This window comes from Drosophila pseudoobscura, chromosome 3 (assembly GCF_009870125.1).
Source record: "Drosophila pseudoobscura strain MV-25-SWS-2005 chromosome 3, UCI_Dpse_MV25, whole genome shotgun sequence".
Lineage (NCBI taxonomy): Eukaryota > Metazoa > Arthropoda > Insecta > Diptera > Drosophilidae > Drosophila > Drosophila pseudoobscura.
Window position 1 is genome coordinate 19076131 of NC_046680.1, and position 20694 is coordinate 19096824.

The 20694-nt window shown below is 45.3% G+C and overlaps 2 protein-coding genes across 3 annotated transcripts in view; one reads left to right on the forward strand and one right to left on the reverse strand.

The window, feature by feature from the left end:
- Positions 1-5632, reverse strand: part of LOC4805247 (uncharacterized) — a 68797-nt gene extending 63165 nt beyond the window's left edge. The window contains exon 1 of the mRNA XM_015185022.2: positions 5569-5632. Coding sequence (XP_015040508.2) covers positions 5569-5617 — 49 coding nt within the window. The 5' untranslated portion in view covers positions 5618-5632. The remainder of the gene's footprint in view (positions 1-5568) is intronic.
- Fili (Fish-lips) overlaps positions 1-20694 on the forward strand; it is a 78434-nt gene that overhangs the window by 13773 nt on the left and 43967 nt on the right. The window lies entirely within an intron of this gene.

The window sequence follows — 20694 nt, forward strand, 5'->3', positions numbered from 1 at the left end:
GTTCGACAATTGTTTGTATTTAAATGGGCGTGGCATTTGATGACTTTTTGCCTTTTAGCTTGGGTTATTAATTATTTTTTTAATGCTCGGTTGGGCCTCTTGGCGTTTTTGATGTTTTCTGGGGGCTTAAGTGTTGGGGAAATGGGGAAATTGGGGACCTATGTAGGAATGATCGCCTTCAAATCTTGTAAGTAAAATATTAACCAAAGGACTACTTAACCGATTTCTTGAACTTCTTATAACTATTTATTCTTCTACTCCTTTGACATTTCAATTGTTATTCGTTCTTCTTATAATATAATCTCCCCTTGGCCGTCATAATAGACCATCAATCAAGAGTCTTTGACCGAATATCATCTGTCAAACTGGAAATCAATTAAACATTTATTGACACACACAATCTGGGCATAAATATTGAATTTCTCCGGCAATTTGACTTTCCTCCAGCCCTACAAATCGACACAAAACATTAGAAACATCTGTATACAATCGAAAAATTTAATTAACACGGAAAACGGACGGATGGATGGATGGATGGATGGATGGGGGCGGCGGACGATGGCGATGTGTAGGGGATGTCATTTCATAATTTAGTAATTTCGATTTTTGACATTTGCCATGGAATGCAGATGGATTTTTGCGGGCTCTGACTAATTAACACATGCACATACACATGTACATACATATGGTTTTTACATACATACATATATGAAGTGAAGGGACAGGGGGGGGGGGAGTACAGCCCTCATATGGGAGGGAAACTCATTTAGATAACCCTCGGTTAGAGGAAATTCGTGAATGTTTTTGTTGGAGCTGTAATTATGCGCAAACCGAAAGGGACAACTGTTGACATTTTCAATTGTCCTCATTAATGCAACGCGACCCCAAAAATGTTTGCTAATTAAGCAATGAAATAGTTATCGCTGTGGCTATGAATGTTTTTCAAGGGTCAGATATAGATGGAGAAGCCTTTAAATATTATAGATGGGATTTAAAGGCTGATAAATCAGAACTAGAAACATTGCTCTTTCAATAGAGGTAAAAAAAAGAGTAGAAAGAAACAAAGATACATATTTCTATATATTGGGACTCAAGAAACCCCAGAGATGGACATTGAAGTGGTGCAAAATGATCGATAGGAGACGAATACAGTGAAAGATGATCAAAGGTATTGCCTGGAAGACATCCCTTCAAGATAAAAAGACGCAAAGTGCGGCAAGTCTTCGAAAGCAGAAATATTTATCTTTCTAGAGGCCCACCCCGATCGTTTGCGGGGGAAAACCAGAGAAAGATACAGCAGCTCCACCTCCGCCTCCTTCTACGGAGCGGCAGACGTGTGCCGCCAAAGCTTTTATAGCTGTCGCCGTTCACACATTGCCCCCCCCCCCCCTCCCCTCCCACCAAACCGATCCAAAACAAATATAAATCAACCCCAGACACGAGGATCTCGCCAGAAACAAAAGCCACCGCACAGAAAGAAAGCAAGAGAGAGAGAGAGAGAGAGAGAGGTAGACGGGGGGAGGGGGAATTTTGGGTTGTTGATTTTTGTTTATTTATTCATTGATTTTAATACACTGCCGCGGACAGAGAGGAGAGTGAAAAACTTCTTGTAAATGGAAATGCATTTTCCGATAAGGCACCGCCCCGCCCCTCCCCAGACACCTCTGCCCACTACCAATCACCCTCTTCTGACTAATTGCGTGTGTGTGTGGTTCCGTTCATCCCCCCCCCCCCCCCCCCCTTCACGTTGGGTGGGCTCTTCTTCGTATTCAAAGTCGTTCGTTTTGTTTAGACTTTTCCGTGTGGCTTTTCATTGATTTCCAGCTGGTTTTTCCCCCATTACTGGTAGATTTAATTTCCCCTCACAACTGAATTTTCATTGTAATTTTCTCTGTTGCTCTTTTTATGTTTTAATATTTATGGTTTTTAATGTTCCATATTTAGTGGCTGCCAACAGGGGTCTCCAATTTCTCCAGTTTTCTGTTTGGGGGGGGGGGGGGGGTCTCCTATTTTATAGGCTTGTTCCACAGCGGAAATTGATCGTAAAAACCACACACTGACTACTAAAAAAAATTCACACAGTGCAGGGGGTGGGGGTAAGAAAAGGAGTAGAGGAAGTGGAAGGGCAAAAGTCCACAGCAAATCAAGAGTTATCGTAAAGAATTATTAAGAAGATGTCTGAGATGTACCTCGCAGATGGTACATATAGTATGTATATGCATATATGTACATATCTACATTATATACCATTGGAACCCTCAAAACTCTCGCCAAGAAAATATTATTCTTTCATTTCTTTACTTAAAAAATATTTCCTGAGCTTCAGAAAAGTTCCTTTCCTTTTATTTCCGAGGTTGATCCCATCAAACAGTCTGCCAGAGAAGTACATACATATGTATGTATGCTTAGAGCCCTTAGAGCTGCCGCCTGCACTTAACACAACTAAAGTGCAAACAATAGAAACCGAAGGAGGGGGAGGCTGGGGGGCAGCTGGGGGGGAGCTGGAGCTGGAGCAGTGGCAGTGGCAGAAATGTTCGCCATAAAAGCAAGTGCAACACTTGATCAGCTTAAATCAAACAAAATGGGGAATAACATTCGAAGGAGGGCCAACTCAACACGTTTCCCGGGGGGGTGTTGGGCAGGGGGTGGCCGAGGGGCGGAGGGTGGTGCGTCCAAGGGAATGTCCATGCTCGTACTTATTTCTCAAATATTATAGCACTTTACACTTTTCACACGCTAAAATAATATTTTCACAGGCCCTGGCGCAGATTGGCAGGAGGCAGTGTTTACACAATTCCATTTGCTTCTCTCTTCGTCCCCACTCTTTCCTGCTCTCTTTGGCGGGCCCTCAAGTAGCCGTCAATTGGGCAAAGAGAAGAGAGAAGAGTTAGTATCCTAAACCACAAAACAGAGATAGGGATGGGAATGGGGATGGGGATGGGGATGGGGATAGGGCTAGGGCTAGGGATAGGGATAAGGATAGTCCCAAAGCGGGGACTACTTCAAGTGTTTGCATTTTTATCCTTGTCTTCCACTTGCACTCCTCTCCCTCTCCCTCTTCCTCTCCTTTTTCTTAGTCTTTTCCTTCCTGTTGGGGTTTGGGCAAACACTTTTACCGTTGACTTTGTTGCCCTGAGGTGGCCCCTCCTGCCTCCTGCCTCGTGCCTTCTCCTTCGTCTTCTTCCCTTTTTGGTGAAAGGCAGGCACGAAGGAAACCGCTTAGCATGTTTACCGTTATGTACAGTGCTCGCTCGCCACTTGAATTCGCCGCATTTGCAGTACAGTACCGTTGGGTTCTGTGTTTGTGCGACTATTACTCACGCCCCAGTGCGGGGGGAGACGAGAGAATACCGAGGGGATACCGAGGGGGGGAAGTTTGAAACTCTGCCGCCGCCACCGCCCCCCCCATCGCTGCTAATGTTTGCTCTGTTTAACCCATAAACGCTCTTTCAGCGCTCGCCTTTGCCCTCTCATCCACGGGGCGCGGGGGGGACGGGGGCAGGCATTGGCAAACATTTTGTGCACCGTCAAAGAATCACGCACAGACATTCCGCACACACTCCCCAGCAAACAGTGGAAATGGAGCAACCCTGGCTACCCCAGGGGTGGGGGTGGGGGCAAAGAGAAAGTCAATTGTCGCCCTGAAAGAGTGGGTTGAGCCCATTAAAGCCCAAAAGAAGATCCCCATAGATCTGGGGATCGACTCCACTCAAATCCTAACGAATCGCGGCTAGCACTTGGCCTACGATTGTATCTTTTTACTGTGCTTCTTCGTCCACCTTCGACCTGGACGCAACTCCCCAGCTAATTACTTGGTTATCTGCGCAAATCCCGGCAATTAATTGAGTTTTACATGCCCCAATAATCCCTCAAAAAAGAACTTGATCTTAGGCAATGAGTGAAATGTAATTAATACAGGAAAACCAGAAAAAAACAGTAAAGAAAGTAAAGAAAGTAGAGCAGGGGGACAGTGGGGGACAGACAACATCATCTTCTAAGCAAGGGACGACGTGTTGATGTCCATTTAAGTTAATACTGATTAATGCTGACAAATGAACTACGAAATTAATCAATGTCCGAGTATGTAGAGCAAGTGGCACGCACAGAGCGAGAGGCAGAGATAACACCCCGAACTGTGGCATTGTGGCGACATCTAGCGGCTGGAGAAGGAAGGCAAAAGGGCAGTACTTTTGTTGTTTGTCACTTGTGACGATTTATCAATGCCAGCGGGTCCCCCTCCCCCCCAGAATAGGGAGAGCGGAGCGGAGCATTTCATCAAAGTGTCTGGGAGATTATCAACTCAAGAGAGAGAGACAGGCAGACAGGCAGACAGACTCCACACTTGACTTGAAATGAACTATGTATATAAGTATATATGTATCTGTATCTGTATCTGTATCTGTATCTGTGGAGAGCGCATTGTGCGTGTCTGCAGTCCATCAAACAACATGTGATAATTCCAGGTTCATCAACATAAAAAAAGTCAACTTTTGTGCACAAACTAAAGTATTTACTTATTTATAAGGCAAGACACACACACACACACACACAGACAAAGGGAGAGCGCGGAGTGGCATCAAAGTGGGCATAAAAGTTCCCATCATCATCATCCCCCATCCCCCCAGTCTACTGCCGGCCGGGAGGCTGCCCCTCGTCTGTTGATGATGATTGAGCAATGGCACGCAACGACTTTATCTTCACGTTTTTTGGCATCCGAAATTGCATAATTTATTTCGAGCAGGAGAGCTGGTCAACCGTTTGCATAACTAATTAAATGTGTGACGGACAGATGAACGGACATCGATGATATATTCCAGGTGTTGAAGGGCATCTAATGGAGCGAAAGGTACGCCCTACTCTTGGCAGAACATTCTCTGCGCTCTGTGACTCAACAAACCTCCACTCTGCCCTCTACAGGTGGCATTTCCACTTCTGATGAAGACATTATCGAGGCTAAAGGCCAGCCTCTCACAATCTCTATGGGGATATACGGATGCGTCAGCGGGTGATTGCATAAATTAGGGTACAACGATGGCTCTTTAAACAAGTTACCATCAATTCAAAGACCACAAAGTTGTGGCGATCCACTTAAGAGTTGTCACAACACATGAAAGGGGGGACACGGCACGGATCGTGCCGTCGATATATACAGAATGTTTGTTAATTGTGACCATTGGATATCGAAATTTATGGTGGCATTCGGTAAGCGTTGAGCGAGCAGCTCGGATGTGCAATAAAAAGTCCAAATTATGGCTGCTGCGGCCCCCAAAGTTGGCAGTTTCCAGTTGGCATTCGGTTGCATGCATAAATTTTGCAAATTATGTGCCCGATCCGCCACTGGCCCTGGGGCTATGGGGCAGCCATCGAAACCATCATCCTGGCCGAGAGCTAATTGAACCAGTAAATCGCAGTCACATTGCCCCTTGTCCCCGAGACAGACCTTTCTTTCTTGCCATCTTTCAATCTTCTTCTGGGCGGTTTTCCACCAATTTTGTTTGCCCTGGGGATATCCCACCACTCTGGACACGACTTTGTCGCTGGCTCTGGGAAGTTCAAGATTTTCCTTACCTTCTGGCGGTTTGCTGTCACCTTTTCGTTTTTTAGCTGGGCGTGTCATAGAGGAAACACCAGCGACTGGAGGTGCCTGAAAGTACACGTTGAGAGTGGATCAGATTTGAGTTAAGTTTGCTGGAGGTTTGAATAGTATTTCCTGAACCAGAGCCATCAATCAACGTCCTTTCGAGGCATATGTGTAGCTTTTGAAACAGAGAATACGAATTCAAATTAGATTTACAAGCCACAAAAACCCGAAACGAGTGTGTCCTGCGGCACACAACAAACATGGCAGACAATTAATAATACTTAAAAGGCCAAGCGAGATGGAGTGTGTGGTGTGTGTCTAGGGGTTATCCTCTCGCTTCTACAGTCATACGGGTAATACCACTCCTCTCGGGGTGCCTTCGGGGGTGTGGGGCAGGGTGTGTGGTAATGAATAATGTGCACTCACCTGGCATCATTATTACGCGCTCCTCCCTAAGGGTGCTGCCTTCCGTGCTCTTTTTCGTTGAGTTATTTGCTCGTTACTGGAAAAAAGACCAGAATAAATATTAGAAATTAAAGTTTGACTTTAATTGAAATTAGGTGCGATAATTAAATGCATTTTTGTTGGTCATGGGATCATGAGGGAGGGAAGGGGCTTAAGGGTGCCCTTTGAGGCGACACCTGGCCACAGGGGAACAGATGGTGACCCCGACACCCACATGAAAACTCTTATGGATTAGGGGTGTGTTGTTCTTGTCTTGAATCAAGTGCTGGTCACTCATGTTATGCTCTTTGGGTGTGCTTCAAGTTGATTTATGACAGCAAACGAGTTCATGGAAGTTGCTGCCCCGTGATATGGGGCTTGGAATCTTTCAAAATTGATGGAAGTCATGAGCTTTACAGCTACTCAAAATAGTAGCCATGGGGCAAAGGCCTTTAATTGCGATTTTTGATTTCCAATCGTTGAATAATCGGTATGTATTTATTGTACATAGCCCTTGGGCTTTTAGGGACTTTCTATGAATGAATCCATCAACGATTTATATTCGTTAGCCATTAAAATCATTTTCGCCTCTTTCGTTTCAGGTAAGCCCCGTTTTTGGATGCCCAAAATTCGACTATTCGAAATGTGAGTAACGGCCAAACAAATACCGGATTTCAATGATCTGCCAAAAGCCACAAAAAAAAAACAACACACACTGAGCGATATTTTCCCGGCAATCAATATCGAATGCATTCCCTATTTGTGGGGGGTGGTGGTGGGAGGGGGGGTGTTTGAGAGAGAAAGGCTTTTTCCAATTTCCAATTCATTGCCGTGCAATTTTCAAATATGTTTCCCCATTCTAAATGCGCCTTTGATGTCTGCGTGTGTGTGTGTGTGTGTGTGTGTGTGTGGGGGCGCCTCACCCATGGGAGTGGCAGCATATGCAAACGGCATTTTGTGGCTGCATCATTAACAGTCCCGGAGCCACAGGCGTCCGTGGGGCAGCGCGGGGGGTAGCACAAAGTACGGGACAGGGCAAAAACAATTACATTTCAATTTGGATGATGTCAAAATCAGTCTCGAAATCCCTGCCCCTGCCACCAAATGATTGTTAATTGAAAATTGTTGCCACAAACCGATGGAGCCACCCCCTCCCCCTCCCCCTCCCCCTCTCCAAGCAAATGTTGCATGTGGCCAAAATATTTGTGCATATAAACAATGGCACATCAAAAAACCCAAGGCGGACTCGGTTTAGGCCCCCCCCACGGCATGGGTCCGGAATTACCATAAATAATGCAGGAACCAACCGATGGGGGGACATTCAGGGGGGATATTTTCATAAATTATAATTGAAAATTTCAATTTACGCAATTAAATATCAAAAAGTATTCAAAACATGTAAACCCCCACGATTTTGATTCGCTTTTGAGGTGAGGGAAAAATGTGGCGAAAATATTTGAAATATTGGCAGAACCCGATTATCGCCAATTACGAATGCGTTAAGGCAATTAAGGAACCTTCAGGCCTTCAGATATAAAATACAATTTCCATGGGAATCACTAAAAAAAAACAAGATATACCATCTAATGATGGTACGAGTTCCACTCTTTCCCTTCGCTAATTATCCGAATCATCAATAAAACATCAAAGACCGAAAGCCGTTGAGAAAAAGCCACAACTAATTTGGTTGAAAGAAAGAAAACTTTGCTGCTGCTGCCACCTGTTTTGGGTCATCAACAACGCATCAAATGGATGTCGGTATGGCCGTATAGCATCCATGGTTTAATGGTCTTTAAGAGCGCATTTAAAACGCGTTTGCAAGATGCGTGTGGCATCTCCTCTCCTCCAGGGAGGAAGCTCCCTGGACATCAAAGTTCGTAAAGGAGTTCTCTGATGTTTCCTTTTCCGCAAAGCTTAAGGAAATAAAAGCCCTTTATTTAATCCAAAACTAACTAATTTACCTTGATTGAAATTTATCGAAAATTGAAAGGCACTGAAAGGCAACCCTCAAAGAATAACTTCATACAAAATGTATACAAATAAGTTCTTAAGGAGAATTATATATTTATGGAAAAACTTGTGGCGATAGTTTTAACCATGAAAGATGCAAATCGTGTGTTGAGAGAAGAGGTATTGTTGGAAATTTTATATTTATGAAAAACCTTTCAGCAAAAGGCTGGGATTTAGTTACAGACAAGGAAAATAGACAAATGCAATTTTGTATTTATGGAAAAATCTGTGGCATAAGCTGGATTTAGTTGGGGTTACAGGGGGAGTATTAAAAGTGCCCAAAGGTGAGGCATATTTTGGTGTTTGGGGGGTGGGGTGGGGATCCTTGTTCCTCTTCGAAACACCCCAAATCCGATGCTAATAATTCTCCCTGAACATATTGGCTGTCTCCGTCCCCTAGGTTTCTGCCATTAGCCGCCACAAAAGCTTTGAATGTTGTTAGCTTCTACCGCTCCCTCTCCTTCGCCCTCTCCCTCTCCCTCTTGCTCTTGCTTTTAGCCACGTTCAGGCACACGTAGAGTGAAGCTTTAATTAAATTATGACTACGTTAATGTACCGTTACAACGGCACATTACTCCCCTCCCCTCTCCACACCCCGCCCCCACTCTCTCCACACGCATCCAGTGCTGTGCTGTGCTGTGCATGTGACTTCTCTCGTTCTCTGGTGCTTTGCATGTCGCTGCTCATCAGCCAACGCTCTCTCTCTCTCATTCACGGGGGAAATTCCCTACACTTTCATGGAGCAGGGGTTGGGGGTGGGAATGTGCCCCTGAAACTGGTGTAATTTTCGTTTCCTCTGGTTCTTTTGTCCCGTCCTTAGGTTGACTTCCGCCACTTTTTGTGTGTGTTTTTTTTTTGGCATGTCGTGTCACAGGACTCTGCCTCCGACTCTGACTCTGCTTCCTGTCTGCCATTTGGCCAAATGTAAATAAAGTAATTAAAGTAATAAAATTTGTTTTAATGCTCCTAAAGCCAAAAGTCTCCCTTCAGGCGAGAAAGAGCTGGCAAAGGAGTAGAGCAGAGCAGAGCAGAGCAGAGCCGAGCAGAGCAGCGCCGAGATAGTGTGTGGCAGAAGATCCCTGTGCAATGGAAAGGTGATAATTACGCTTATTTAATCATTTATTATGGCCATTTTCTGATGAGCGACGTGTGTGCCGCCATTCGTTGTTGTCCCCCCCTTTTCATTTGTGTTTTTTGTTTTTTAAGCAATTGTCGATTAATTTGTTTATGGCACGAAATTGTCGCGTTTATCACGTAGCTCTTTCCCTGGCTTTTGCCTCAATCATTGTTTGCTTTTGGCTTATGCTTCATTCTTCATACTTTGTTTGCCATTGTGCTGTGGGGGTTTTTGTATCCCCTTGGGTGAGGATATCGCAGGACCTGGTCTAGACGCTGGTCAGGCACTCCCACCACCCCTTCCAGCCAGGACTCCTAGCATTCGTTAAAATTCCTTATTTCGAACCTTTATTCACTTGCCATGCGGCTGCAATTCGAAATGCAATTTCAGCAAAAAGCTTAACCCTGTCACTGATCCTGTTCGTGTTCCTGCGCATCCTGTCGATTTGAACTTGCTTTTCGGGTTACGCCCACATAGAAAAAATACACGACAAATCAATTAGTTGCACATTTTATGAGTATTCAAATATAAAACCAAATATAACGAGTGGGAAAGTTGCGAGTGGCGGCAAGGGCCGGAGCTCTACATTTATGCACGATGCTGTCCCGCTCTGCTCCGGCAAAAATCGCACACTGCACGAGGAACAGTGTGTGAGAGAGAGAGAGATGGAAGGGAGTTGCATAGCCACTCCTTCCTTCCTTCTAGCTTTAATAATGATGCGATCCAAACAAGATTCCCGACCTCTGGTAGATATGGGGATTGTCTATGATTCGTACCTACGGTCTAATATACCCCCACAATCTTTGGATATGGGGTATAAGAAGATTCCCCCCTACAAAATCGCCATGGAAACAATAAATTGTTAAAAAAGTTTTGGTTATGTGAAAAAAACGGGAATGAAAATAGCAGAAACAGTTTTAAATGAAATACCAGACACGGCAGACAGCACAAATAGAGAAACGAATGCTGAGGGACCCTTGACTGGGGTGCCCCTACTCATTGTCCTCTCCATCTCTGAGTGCCTCTTCTGGAGGGTATCAGCTAAAAACCAAAAAGGGAGCAAAAACTGTACCAAAAAAAATGCGAGCAGAAAACAGCTTCATTTAAATGGCACGCGAGGGCGCCACTTGATCCCGGGACAAGCTACCCATATCTCCGCTCTCCATCCCTCTCTCCCCCCACCCCCTCAGACATTGTAATGAAAAAACTTCACAGATACAAAACATGGAGAGAGAGAGAGAAAAACTGCTATAGAGAGACAGTGCAGAACGCAACAAATGTCTGGAGCGCGTGTTAAATAGTTTCTTTTTTCGGAGCTCCAGCTCCAGCTCTCCCTGTTCCCCCCGTTCTCTTCCCCCCCCCCCCCCCTCTCTTTATGGCCTGGAGTAAATAATTTTCAGGTTCAAGTGCCATATAATTCCCTTTACTCTCGCTATTTTCCTTCGAAATTCAACAAATTACACGGTCTCAACACCCACCCACAAGCCCACTCTCCTCCTCCTCCTCCCCCTCCTCCTGCTGCTCCTCCTTTGCCCTTAGAGCCCGCATAAATAACGCCATTAAACATGTTCGAACATGAAACGGGGGGGGGAGTGGAATAGGTGGGTGGGTGGAAGGCCATCCTGTGTTCCTCCTGTGCGATTTCTCGGCAACATTTTTATCTGCCGCCCCTTTCGAGTCTTCTCTAAACATCGTTCGACTTGCGCTGCTGCTCTTGGCCTGGCCCCGGCCCGGCCCAAACGGAGGGGGAGCTCTGGTTCAGTTACTCGCCCCTTGCCTATCGGTGTCTCTTGTGCCATTTATCAAACGATCCCGCTCATGTGTCTGAGCCCTGTCGTGCGGTTGCCAGCCAGCCAGCCAGCCAGCCAGCCATCCTGTTCAATGTCCTGGTCGCACTCCTGTTCCCATTCCTTGTTCATCTCGTGCTCCCATTCGGGCTTTTGTTCCTGCTTCTATTCCTGTTCTCATTTCCCTTTCCAGGCTTTGGCTTAATTGCCAAATGTGTTTAGGTGCGGTTTCGCCTTACCATTGTCCTCTCTCTCTCTCTCTCTCTCTCTCTTAAAAAAAAAAAACAAAAAAATGTGGCAATGGAGAAACCTCCTGTGGGGTGGGGGCACCACAGCTGCGGCCTTTTATTCGATACATCGCACAAATTTGCATGTTTTTGGCCAGGCCCAATTCGAGTTGAGCCGAGAAGCTTTTGAAGTTTTATGGCTGCCGTTTGATAATGTGGCACGAAGAGAAAGGCACAGCATACCTCTGGGGTGGTGGGGTGGTGGGGCAGGAGGGGCAGGAGGGGCTGCAATGCATTGCCTTTTGTTCATGATTTCTCTATTGAATTCGGAGGTCAGTTAAAGGAAGTTACCGTGTTTTATTGACCCCACCCCGCTCCCCCCGTGGTTTGCTCACCAAGTTGCGGTGTTTCGGAAACATTTTCGGACTTAATTCGGAGTTTATTTATGATAAATAGTGGTTAAAAGTAGTTTCCAAAGTCTATTAGGTGTAACGGGAAGTTTCATATTTCGGAGTGTTTTAGGAATTACTCCGAAAAGTTATAAGTTTCGCTTTTAGAGCATATTCGGAGTTAGCCATGTTTCGGAGTCGGGGGTTTGGCTATAATACGTTATCTACCCTCATCGAGTACACCCCTCTAATTACTCCCACCTGCCACACCCACACAATGGCAGCACACGCCCACTATCCAGCGTATCGTCGGCTACTGTCCACCCACTGGCTGACTTGCTTTGACACACTTTTGCGATACGAGTCCAGAGTCTAGACCAAGGACTACACGTGTCCCGATTGTGGTCAATCATAGGCCTTGTTGGGTGTCCTTCAAGCTTCTCATGTCGTGTCCTTTGCGAGATCAAAGTCTGAGACAAGCGGATCAAAGACCCGCACGTTGAAGAAACATAAATGCAAATTTGGTTCCCCCATTCCCCATTTCCATTCGTGTTTTTCGTGTGGCGCTTGGCTGGTGGAGGGCGGGGGGATGGGGGACGATGCGGATCCATTTCAATATGTGCCGCGTTGAGGGTAAATTATGAAACTCGGGGCGTTTCACTTGTTAAAACAAATTATAGGCTTCGTTTTGATTATTTTGAGGTGGATTTTTGTTCGTTCTTGGTTTTTAGTAGGTAGGTAGGAAGGTGGAAAGGTAGGTGGGTAGGTCTTGGTGTATAATAATCTGAATTCATTTGCATATTTTACAACTCCGTGGAGTGACTGCAGAGTGATGGAAGGAACCATTTGTCAGCTGCAGGCAATGGAAGGCCCCGAGGAACTACCATTCCGAAATATTGATTCTTCGTTTGAGTTTCTTGTGGCTACAGTCGTTTTAAATGGGTCAAAAGTTGAAGTAACTCCGGAATGAATGAGCACTTCTTGTGGGTTTTTTGCTCCCCCACCCCACCCCATATTGCATCCATAAATTGCCCTTTTCTCAATTCTGATTGACACCCCAGCATCGATCTGTCTGTCAGCCTACAAATGTGTCTATCCTCCGCCTGTCACACGCCTGCACAGCCTACAAATGTGTCAAAGCGCAGTCAGATCAACGGCATTAAGCGGCATATTAAATGGCAGCCCATTGAAGAGGAGAGCACTCTCCACGACTCATTTAAACCCCAAATGTCAGATTATTAAACATTGATAAGGCACACAGATACAATATTTATGCCATATACATACTCGTACGTATCTATAAGAAAGAGAGCGTCAGAGACCCCAGGTCCGTGGGCAGCGATTGAGGATGAGCTTCACTTCCTTCTGTCGTGGAGAGATGTGTCGATTACAATGGCAATTTCAAGCCGTCTGACGTCTGATGAGGATCATCGGGCGGCGCACACATGAGGCATGAAAAATTATAGCACGTACGAGGAGCCAGCCCGAGCCTCGCCAGATTTCCCGAAATGATAATCAGAGACACAGAGAGAGAGAGATCTCTGATATATGGAAATAAATATTATGCATTAATGATGATGAGCCGTGGCAAAAAAAAAAAAAACTCCTTAAAATCTGAGCTCCGAGCTCTGGGGCCTTCCATCTTTGATAAGCCATTCAGTTCGGAGTTGATTCGGAGTTGTGCAGCTATGGGAACTCTTAGACGATGGCTTGAAGGCGGAGTCTTTTGATTGGGGCTACTTTTAATGCCCCACGTAGATGGTTCTTTGTCGATATGAATATTTGTATATAATTTCTGGTGCTTAAAGGCTATTCCGAGCTGTTGAAGCTCCCATTCGATCCCATAGTTTTCCCATAGTTAGCACACCTCATCATTGATTGGGGTTTCTCCATAGATACTTATTCGAGTGCTTGTGAATACCTCTGCCATTGATTCATAGTTGGGCAAACATGGTTCCTTATATCCATAATCAAATCAATCAAACCATGACCGCCACTATCCACCCCTCCCCCCCCTTTCTCGCAATACAAAAACTTAATATAAATGCAAATTCAAATCAGAGAAAATAAAGTGAATCCCAGAGTCTCAGAGTGCGTACCAAATTCGAAATGAAATGAAACGAATCTGTTGGTCGGCTTGGACTTTTTCCATAGAAATGCATTCAAGTTTTGGGCCAGGCGGGCCAGAGGAGAGCCAAGAAGAGCGACGAAGGAGATGAAATATGCGCACAAATCACTTGGTTAGGCTGCGGCTCTACTGCGGCCCTCTCTCTCTCTCTCTTTTGCCTGTTGGCCCGGCCAGCAGGTAAAGCTTGGTAAAAACAGCTCAATGAAATCGATTTTGCCAAGATTTTGCTCATTTTTTCCCCGTTGAAAGTTTAAAGAGGTACAGTGGTCATTCGTTGATCGAAAGAGGTTGAAAAACTACCAAGTTTGTGCCCCCAAAAGGCAAAATCCACCTCCGTTCGTCCCTTGGAGTGCCCACTGTGGCAGCTTTAGTTGTTGTGGCTTATGCAGAGTTGGCTTTATCTGATTAGGCCTACTCCCCCGTCACGGCTTCCATTGCTCGCCCAACGATTTGTGCTTAAGATTCAGAGCCGGCATCAGATTGGGCTACGGATTCGGTTTCGGCCTTATGAATTTCATCTCTGTGTTGAGCTTTGGTTACGCTTTTCGGTTTTCGTTTTTGGTTTCGGGGTTTGGTTATGGTTTTATGGTTCGGGTTTTGGCTTTTCTTATGATTTCATAAGCCACAAAGCCACCAGACACAAGCGCATCGTTAGCTTTATTTTTGTTGTTGCTGTCGATCAAAATGCAATCAAAAATTGTGCGGGTTTCCCCATCCCCACCCACAAAATCCATCACTCCCTCTCTCCCTCTCTTGTGGACCACAAAAATAGTTTGTTGTTGGGCTCGTAAAGATTTCCATCGGTAGACGACGGTTTGGGGGCTTATTATTTATGGTAAGCGTCTGTTTGGGTTTGTAATTGATTTTTACAGTTCTTTCTGGTCTGCCACAGATCCGTATCGATAGTGCCACAAATGGAATCGTAAATAAACTGGGGAAAAAGCCTTTTGTATCCCAAATGGAAATGCTTTTCCTTAGAGAGCAACCCCATTAGTGTGTGAAATAAATCTCGAGACTGTTTTGATTGACACCGAAACAGGGAGATTTCTTCCTTATATCGGAAACATTGAAACTGGTCTTTCCACACATAAATACCCGACTTTTATAAATCATGTAGAACATCGGAAAGAACGAAACCCTTTTGGATATAAATTGATCTGGCCATCTCTTATCTTTGGGATCCCGAAGAAGTCGTACAACATGTGGCACCATTAGTGCCTATGGGAATACCCTTTCTTAACATTCAAAATACATTAAAATGGGAACGCAAACAAATGAAAAAAAAAAAAAACGATATAATCCAATTAATCCTTAAACGTTTTTTAAAAGCATATAATTTAAAACACACGCCGACGCCGATGCCAAACAAGCGACAAAAGAAAACCAAAAGCAGACCCAAAAAAAAAAAGAGAAACAAAAAAAAACCTCAAGAGAAACACACCCAAAACGACATCGGCAGACACCGTGTTGTAGAGCACACACCACACGAGGAACGGCATCAAGAGCAACAACAATGGCAAATCGTTGATCGTCTGGGCACCCGATTCCCGTTCCCTCTCTCGGCTCCGCTGCTCAACCGATTCTATCCCTCTCTCGTCGCCGCTGCCCAGCCGATTCTATCCCTCTCTGACTCACTGCGACGATTACGATCGCGAGCGAGCGGAAGGTGCGTGAACAATGGAAACAATCGAACATAATTAGGCTAAAGTGCTGCGGATAAAAGCAATACAGAGACAGAAGGAGTGGAGTGCAGCAGCAGCAGAGAGAGAGGGAGAGACAGAAGGAGTGGAGTGCAGCAGAGAGAGGGAGGGAGAGACCGAAGGAGTGGAGTGCAGCAGAGAGAGGGAGTGCGAGACCGAAGGAGTGGAGTGCAGCAGCAGAGAGGAAGCCGAAGCCAAGAGTTAGGGGTTCGACTCCTTCCTTCGTTCGTTCATAAATAAAAACGACAACGCAAATAAATTGTAGCGAATTTTTATAATTAATTGTATTGTCGTCGGCGTCCACAGTATCCAGGGGGAGGGGCAGGGGGGTCTCCAGTAGTTTGCTGATTTACCCGATAATGACGATGGGAGCCGCCACAGTAGGCGGAGGCAGGCTCCGGGACTGCGACTGTGCGGTCTCCCGTCTATTAAAAGCGCATTAACAAATCTCCTAATCAGCGATGGCAAATCGCCTTCTGTGGGTGTCTCCCTCTCTCTCTCTCTGAGAGAGATTGCTTATGCGTTTGCTTTTTATGTGGAGGATCACTGTGAATCTACCTCTCGTTTGGGATACCGCTTTATGCCGATCTTTATTGGATCTTTGTATCTTCCAAGTTGCGTACCCTGCACATCCCTCGTGTGCTGGCTTTGAATTGGTTTCAATCAACAGATTATACCCAATTAGTGAGAGAACCTAATAAAAAGCCAAATTTTGTTCTCGAATATTTTCCATAATCCCATAATCCATTCGAATCTGCCTACTCCTACTGGCCTGTAGGCAGGCTTTTTCCATCTATTAATAAACCATAATAATTTATTGATTGCCTTTAAAAGGCGGCCTGCTATTGACCATAAAACTAATCTGCACAGAATTATCGCAGCAGAGCAGAGCAGAGCAGGAGGGACGACTATTGTTCGGCTTGGAGGTACATAGCCAGAGCTCTTCGGCCTCTCATTATGGGGCTACCCATTCTCCATTCTCCTCCATGGTCCCTGTATTGCTTCTGCATCGCTGCATTAATTCGTTCACTTTTTTCCCCCCGTCTGTGTCCGTGTTCTGGGGGAAGGAGCTCCCCAGGAAGGAGCTACCTTGGTCGATTGGTGGCTTACTTTCCTGCTTGAGCGCACATTTGGTCGCCGTCAAAGGCTGCCTTTGATGTTAATCCCATGCTAGGGACATGCTCTCCTCTACATACATACATACATACATACATATGTGACCTGCCCTCGTACAGTATAATTGTGTTTTAGCATTTAACTTTGGCTCCTTTCTTTACCAACTTTGGTATGCTCTGGCTCCGCGTTTGACTTCCATTTCAACTTGTTTTGGGCCACTTCCATTTCGACTTGTTCTTCGACTTGTTCTGGGCCATTGTTTGCCTAATTTTCCACTGCTTCTCATGCTGGTTGGGCTGGTTGGGCTTCGGGGGTAGGCCAAGTAATTCCCAATTGGGTGATGGATGATTAGAGCTGAAGAATGAGTTCGAATTGCTGGGAAAGTAAGGGGATTTCGCTCTTTAACGAGATAGCTTTAGGGCATGTTTTTAAGGAGAGTTTTTTGCCCAAAATTCTCTGCTCTTTCGCCCACCCTCGAACCTTAATCTTCCCAAAAGCAATGCCATATGGATATGTTTCATTGGCACACCCGAAAAACAAAGCAGCTGTTGCCACCGCATGAGGCACATTTGGCAGGCGTCTCCAGTGCCTGCAGGTAATTTATCTAATAAAATTATTATTACCATATATTACAATAAATGAGGCTTAATAAGTGGGCCAGCGACAGGGGGAGATTTGTCTTTTGCCAGGGCAATACTTTCGTCCCATCGCGATTCTGGGCCTCCTCCGTCTAGGTCTTGTTTCGGTCACGTGCCGCGTACGCAATTTGTGGCGGCGTCGCGACCGACAACTACCGGGAGCCCCACCAATGTCTCCACAAACTCGGGACACCGAAAATAGCTAAACAATTTCAAAAGATGTCGCACAATTTGACGACGAACAGCAGGAGAAACAGCCGCCGAGTTGGGGAACAGGGAGCTGGGAGCTGGGAGCTGGGAGCCGGGGCCGTGAGGAGACAACGACAACGACAACGTTGTAGACGAGACAAACGACAAGGCGACGGCGCATTTGAAATGCAAAGTAGGCAGCACGCCAAGGGACACGCCCACTTGGCTGATGAACTCCCATTTGTAGGCAAATCGATGCTCGAAAAGGCACTGTCTCTCTCTCTCTCTCTCTCTCTCTCTCACTCAAAATCAAAATTGTGCGAATTTAAAGGGAGCTTTTTTCTTTTCTTTTTTTTGTTGGTTAAACAGTTTCCTGGCCGTGGCCTAAACCTTTTGAACGCTTTACCACCGTTCGACAAATCCTAATGATTATATTACAACCTTTCAACTTTCCCCTCAGCCGACGATAAGCAAAAGGTGGCCTACAAATTGCTTCATTTGCCCCACCGCCAAGGGGGCGAGGGGGGGGGGGGGGGGAACTAAAGCCCACAAATATTTATGTTAAATTTCATGTTGGACGTTGGGCAAACAATTGAAATGGCGCTTAATTTTTTATGGCCATCGCAAACACTCGAGTCGCAGGACCTCCACGGTGGCGTATCCTTGACACAGAGGGATACAAATTCCTGCCTGTGGGGCGGTGCAGGGGGGGCAATTCTTTTCCAACCGCCACAATTTTGCGGTTTGTAAAACTTTTCCTCGTTCATTCCATTTCTTTTTTTGTTTTTTGTTTTTGGGTTTCATTTTCTTTTTCTTTTTTTCTTTTTGGGGTTGCTTGTTTGTTTGCCTTTTTCCTGTGTGTCCTGCAGTGTCCTGTTCGGGACTGCTTCTACCTCTGCTGTTTTCTGGTGCTTTTCTTTTATTCCATTATTTTGTTTGCATTTGAATTGAAAATTAGTATTTTTTGGGGCACTTTATCCAACTCCTGCTAATTTCCCATGCAACACTCCCCCATTCCGCCTTTCAAGGACTGTTCCTACTCTATCGGTGTTCAAAGGCTTCGCCTGGCCTTTTCGGCCAGTGTTTGTTTAGGTTTTTCCCCTACATAATTTTATTTATGACATGTTTGATTGGGTTCTCCAAAGAATCTTTGTAAATTGTTCGCCATCCGCCTGGAATTTATGCCAGGACATGACTCAATTGAAGTCAAGTCTTTCCCTTCAAGAAAAAAAATGTAATAAAGTCGAGGAGCTCTCAGCAAACAGCAATAAACAGGAAACAGAAGCTCTACCTTGCGTTGCTCGTATAGGGAAACCCTCCGCACCCCCCCCGTCCACCGTCCCCAGGGGAGGGCCCTCTGTCCAATGGCAGACGGGGCACAGAGTCTGCTGCCAGACAACGTCGACAGGGGGACAACTAATGAGTTCCTAATTTAAATAAATTTTCGCTCATAAATTAAAAAACTAACAGACACACAAGAGGACCAGAGAGAGAGAGAGAGAGCGAGCGGGAGAGGGGCTCAGAGCTGGTGTGTGGCAGAAAAAGAAGGACTTTGTCTGGCTGTCTCTTCTCTTGGGTCTAGGAGAGCACTGAAAGGGAGAGAAGGGCGAGGAGCGCTTCTTAAAGTGGGATCAGTGGAAGAGAGCGGAGATCTCTCTTAATAAAAGACTAATGAAATAGTTATGATTTATTTTCCCCCCTTTGAAGGTAGGGTTAGCCTGTGAAAGGACTCGTTAAAATTTAAAATATTCCTCGAAAATGCTTCACAGGGATTTTGGATCCATATCTCCCGACTGTCTCCACCCCAACCCCGATTCCCCATGTTAGAACCAGCGAAACTCCATTATAAAGTCAATCGTCAGTCAATTCGTTGGCTTTTGGTGTGCTCCCATCTTCAATTCATTATCCAGCAATGACCAAAACTATTTACAAATTTTTGCTAACGGCTGACCATCTTTATGAGTTGGTCAAGAGCCCAGAGCCAGGCCCAGAGCCAGATGAAGGAGAGGCAAGCAGCCACAGCCACAGCCACATAACCACATAAATCAGTTTCTAGCTTTGGAAAACTGTGCGCTAAATGCCATGACAGCCGCGGCGGCAGAGACAGACAGACCACAGACAGACGTGGACTCGGACTCGGACTTGGACTTGGACCAATCCCAGACCGAAAACCAAAGCCAGGCCAAAGCGAAACCGAAACCCAAGCGGTGGCGGTGGCGGTGGCTGCTACGTGAGGCAGCCAATGAAGGAGGGAAAAACTTTGGCGCATACCAAAAAGTCAATGAGCCATTGAACGATCGATCCGAGGAGTCAGCCAGATAGAGAGGAGGAGTATACCCCCAAAGATGGTCATCTCTCTCTCCGTCTCCCTCTCCGTAGCCTGTAGCCCATAGCCTTGCCGCAGATACAATTCACATTTTTGCTACGCCGCATTTTTAGCCAATTTAAAGTCTAATTTAAGCAGGCGCATTTGTAACGCACGTAAAAACTGGCAAAAACACACACACACACACACACACACACACCAAGGGGGAGCAGTCTCCAGGCTCCATTCCGTTCCGTGGCAAAGGATTGATCTGGTCTGGCTAATTTTGAGCACGTACGCATATAAATTTCATCAAAATTCCAATGAAATAAACGCACAGACGTTTAAAACTCGCGATTCTTGGGGAATGCTCGCTCTGTCGCTGTCTGCTCCAAAAGTGGCCCCCCCCCCCATCCAAACCACCAAAAAAGACACAAAAATTCCATATTAAATTATGGAAAAAAGGAATTTTTTGTTTCATGCCAGGAATAAAGGGAATCTGCTGCTGGTTCTTGGTGTCTGCTTTTTCTTTTGTCACTGAACGCATAATAAACATGTTTATTAACATTTCTCGTTGCCGGCAGACAATAAATTAAGAGCGGTGGGCCAGGCAGACAGTGTACGCCAGTGCATGCAACATGTTGCACGCAACATTCATCAGCGCCCCCGGAAAAAGATGGCCGCGAAATAATTATTTTCGTTCAACGAAAATTCGGGAATTTCTGCAAGAGAAGACATCGGAGTACGGGGAACGCGGAAATGCCTGTGGGTTATGTTTCGGTTCAAAATAAATTCCAACTCTTGATTACATATTTTTCGAGGGAATTTCGTTTTAAATTCATATACAAATTTGAAGAATTTTGGTTTAAATATTTCGGCTGATTCGATTTCAAAAAAATACCACAAAAGTTGGAACTTGCAATAAATACAAAAACAATATACATTCCCATAAAAAAAAAAATACGAAAAAAAAGTGAAAGAAAATAATAAAATAAAAAATGCAGGAAATACAAAAAAATATGTATAAATTCCAATGCCAAAAGCATTGGAAAAAGCAAAGCAA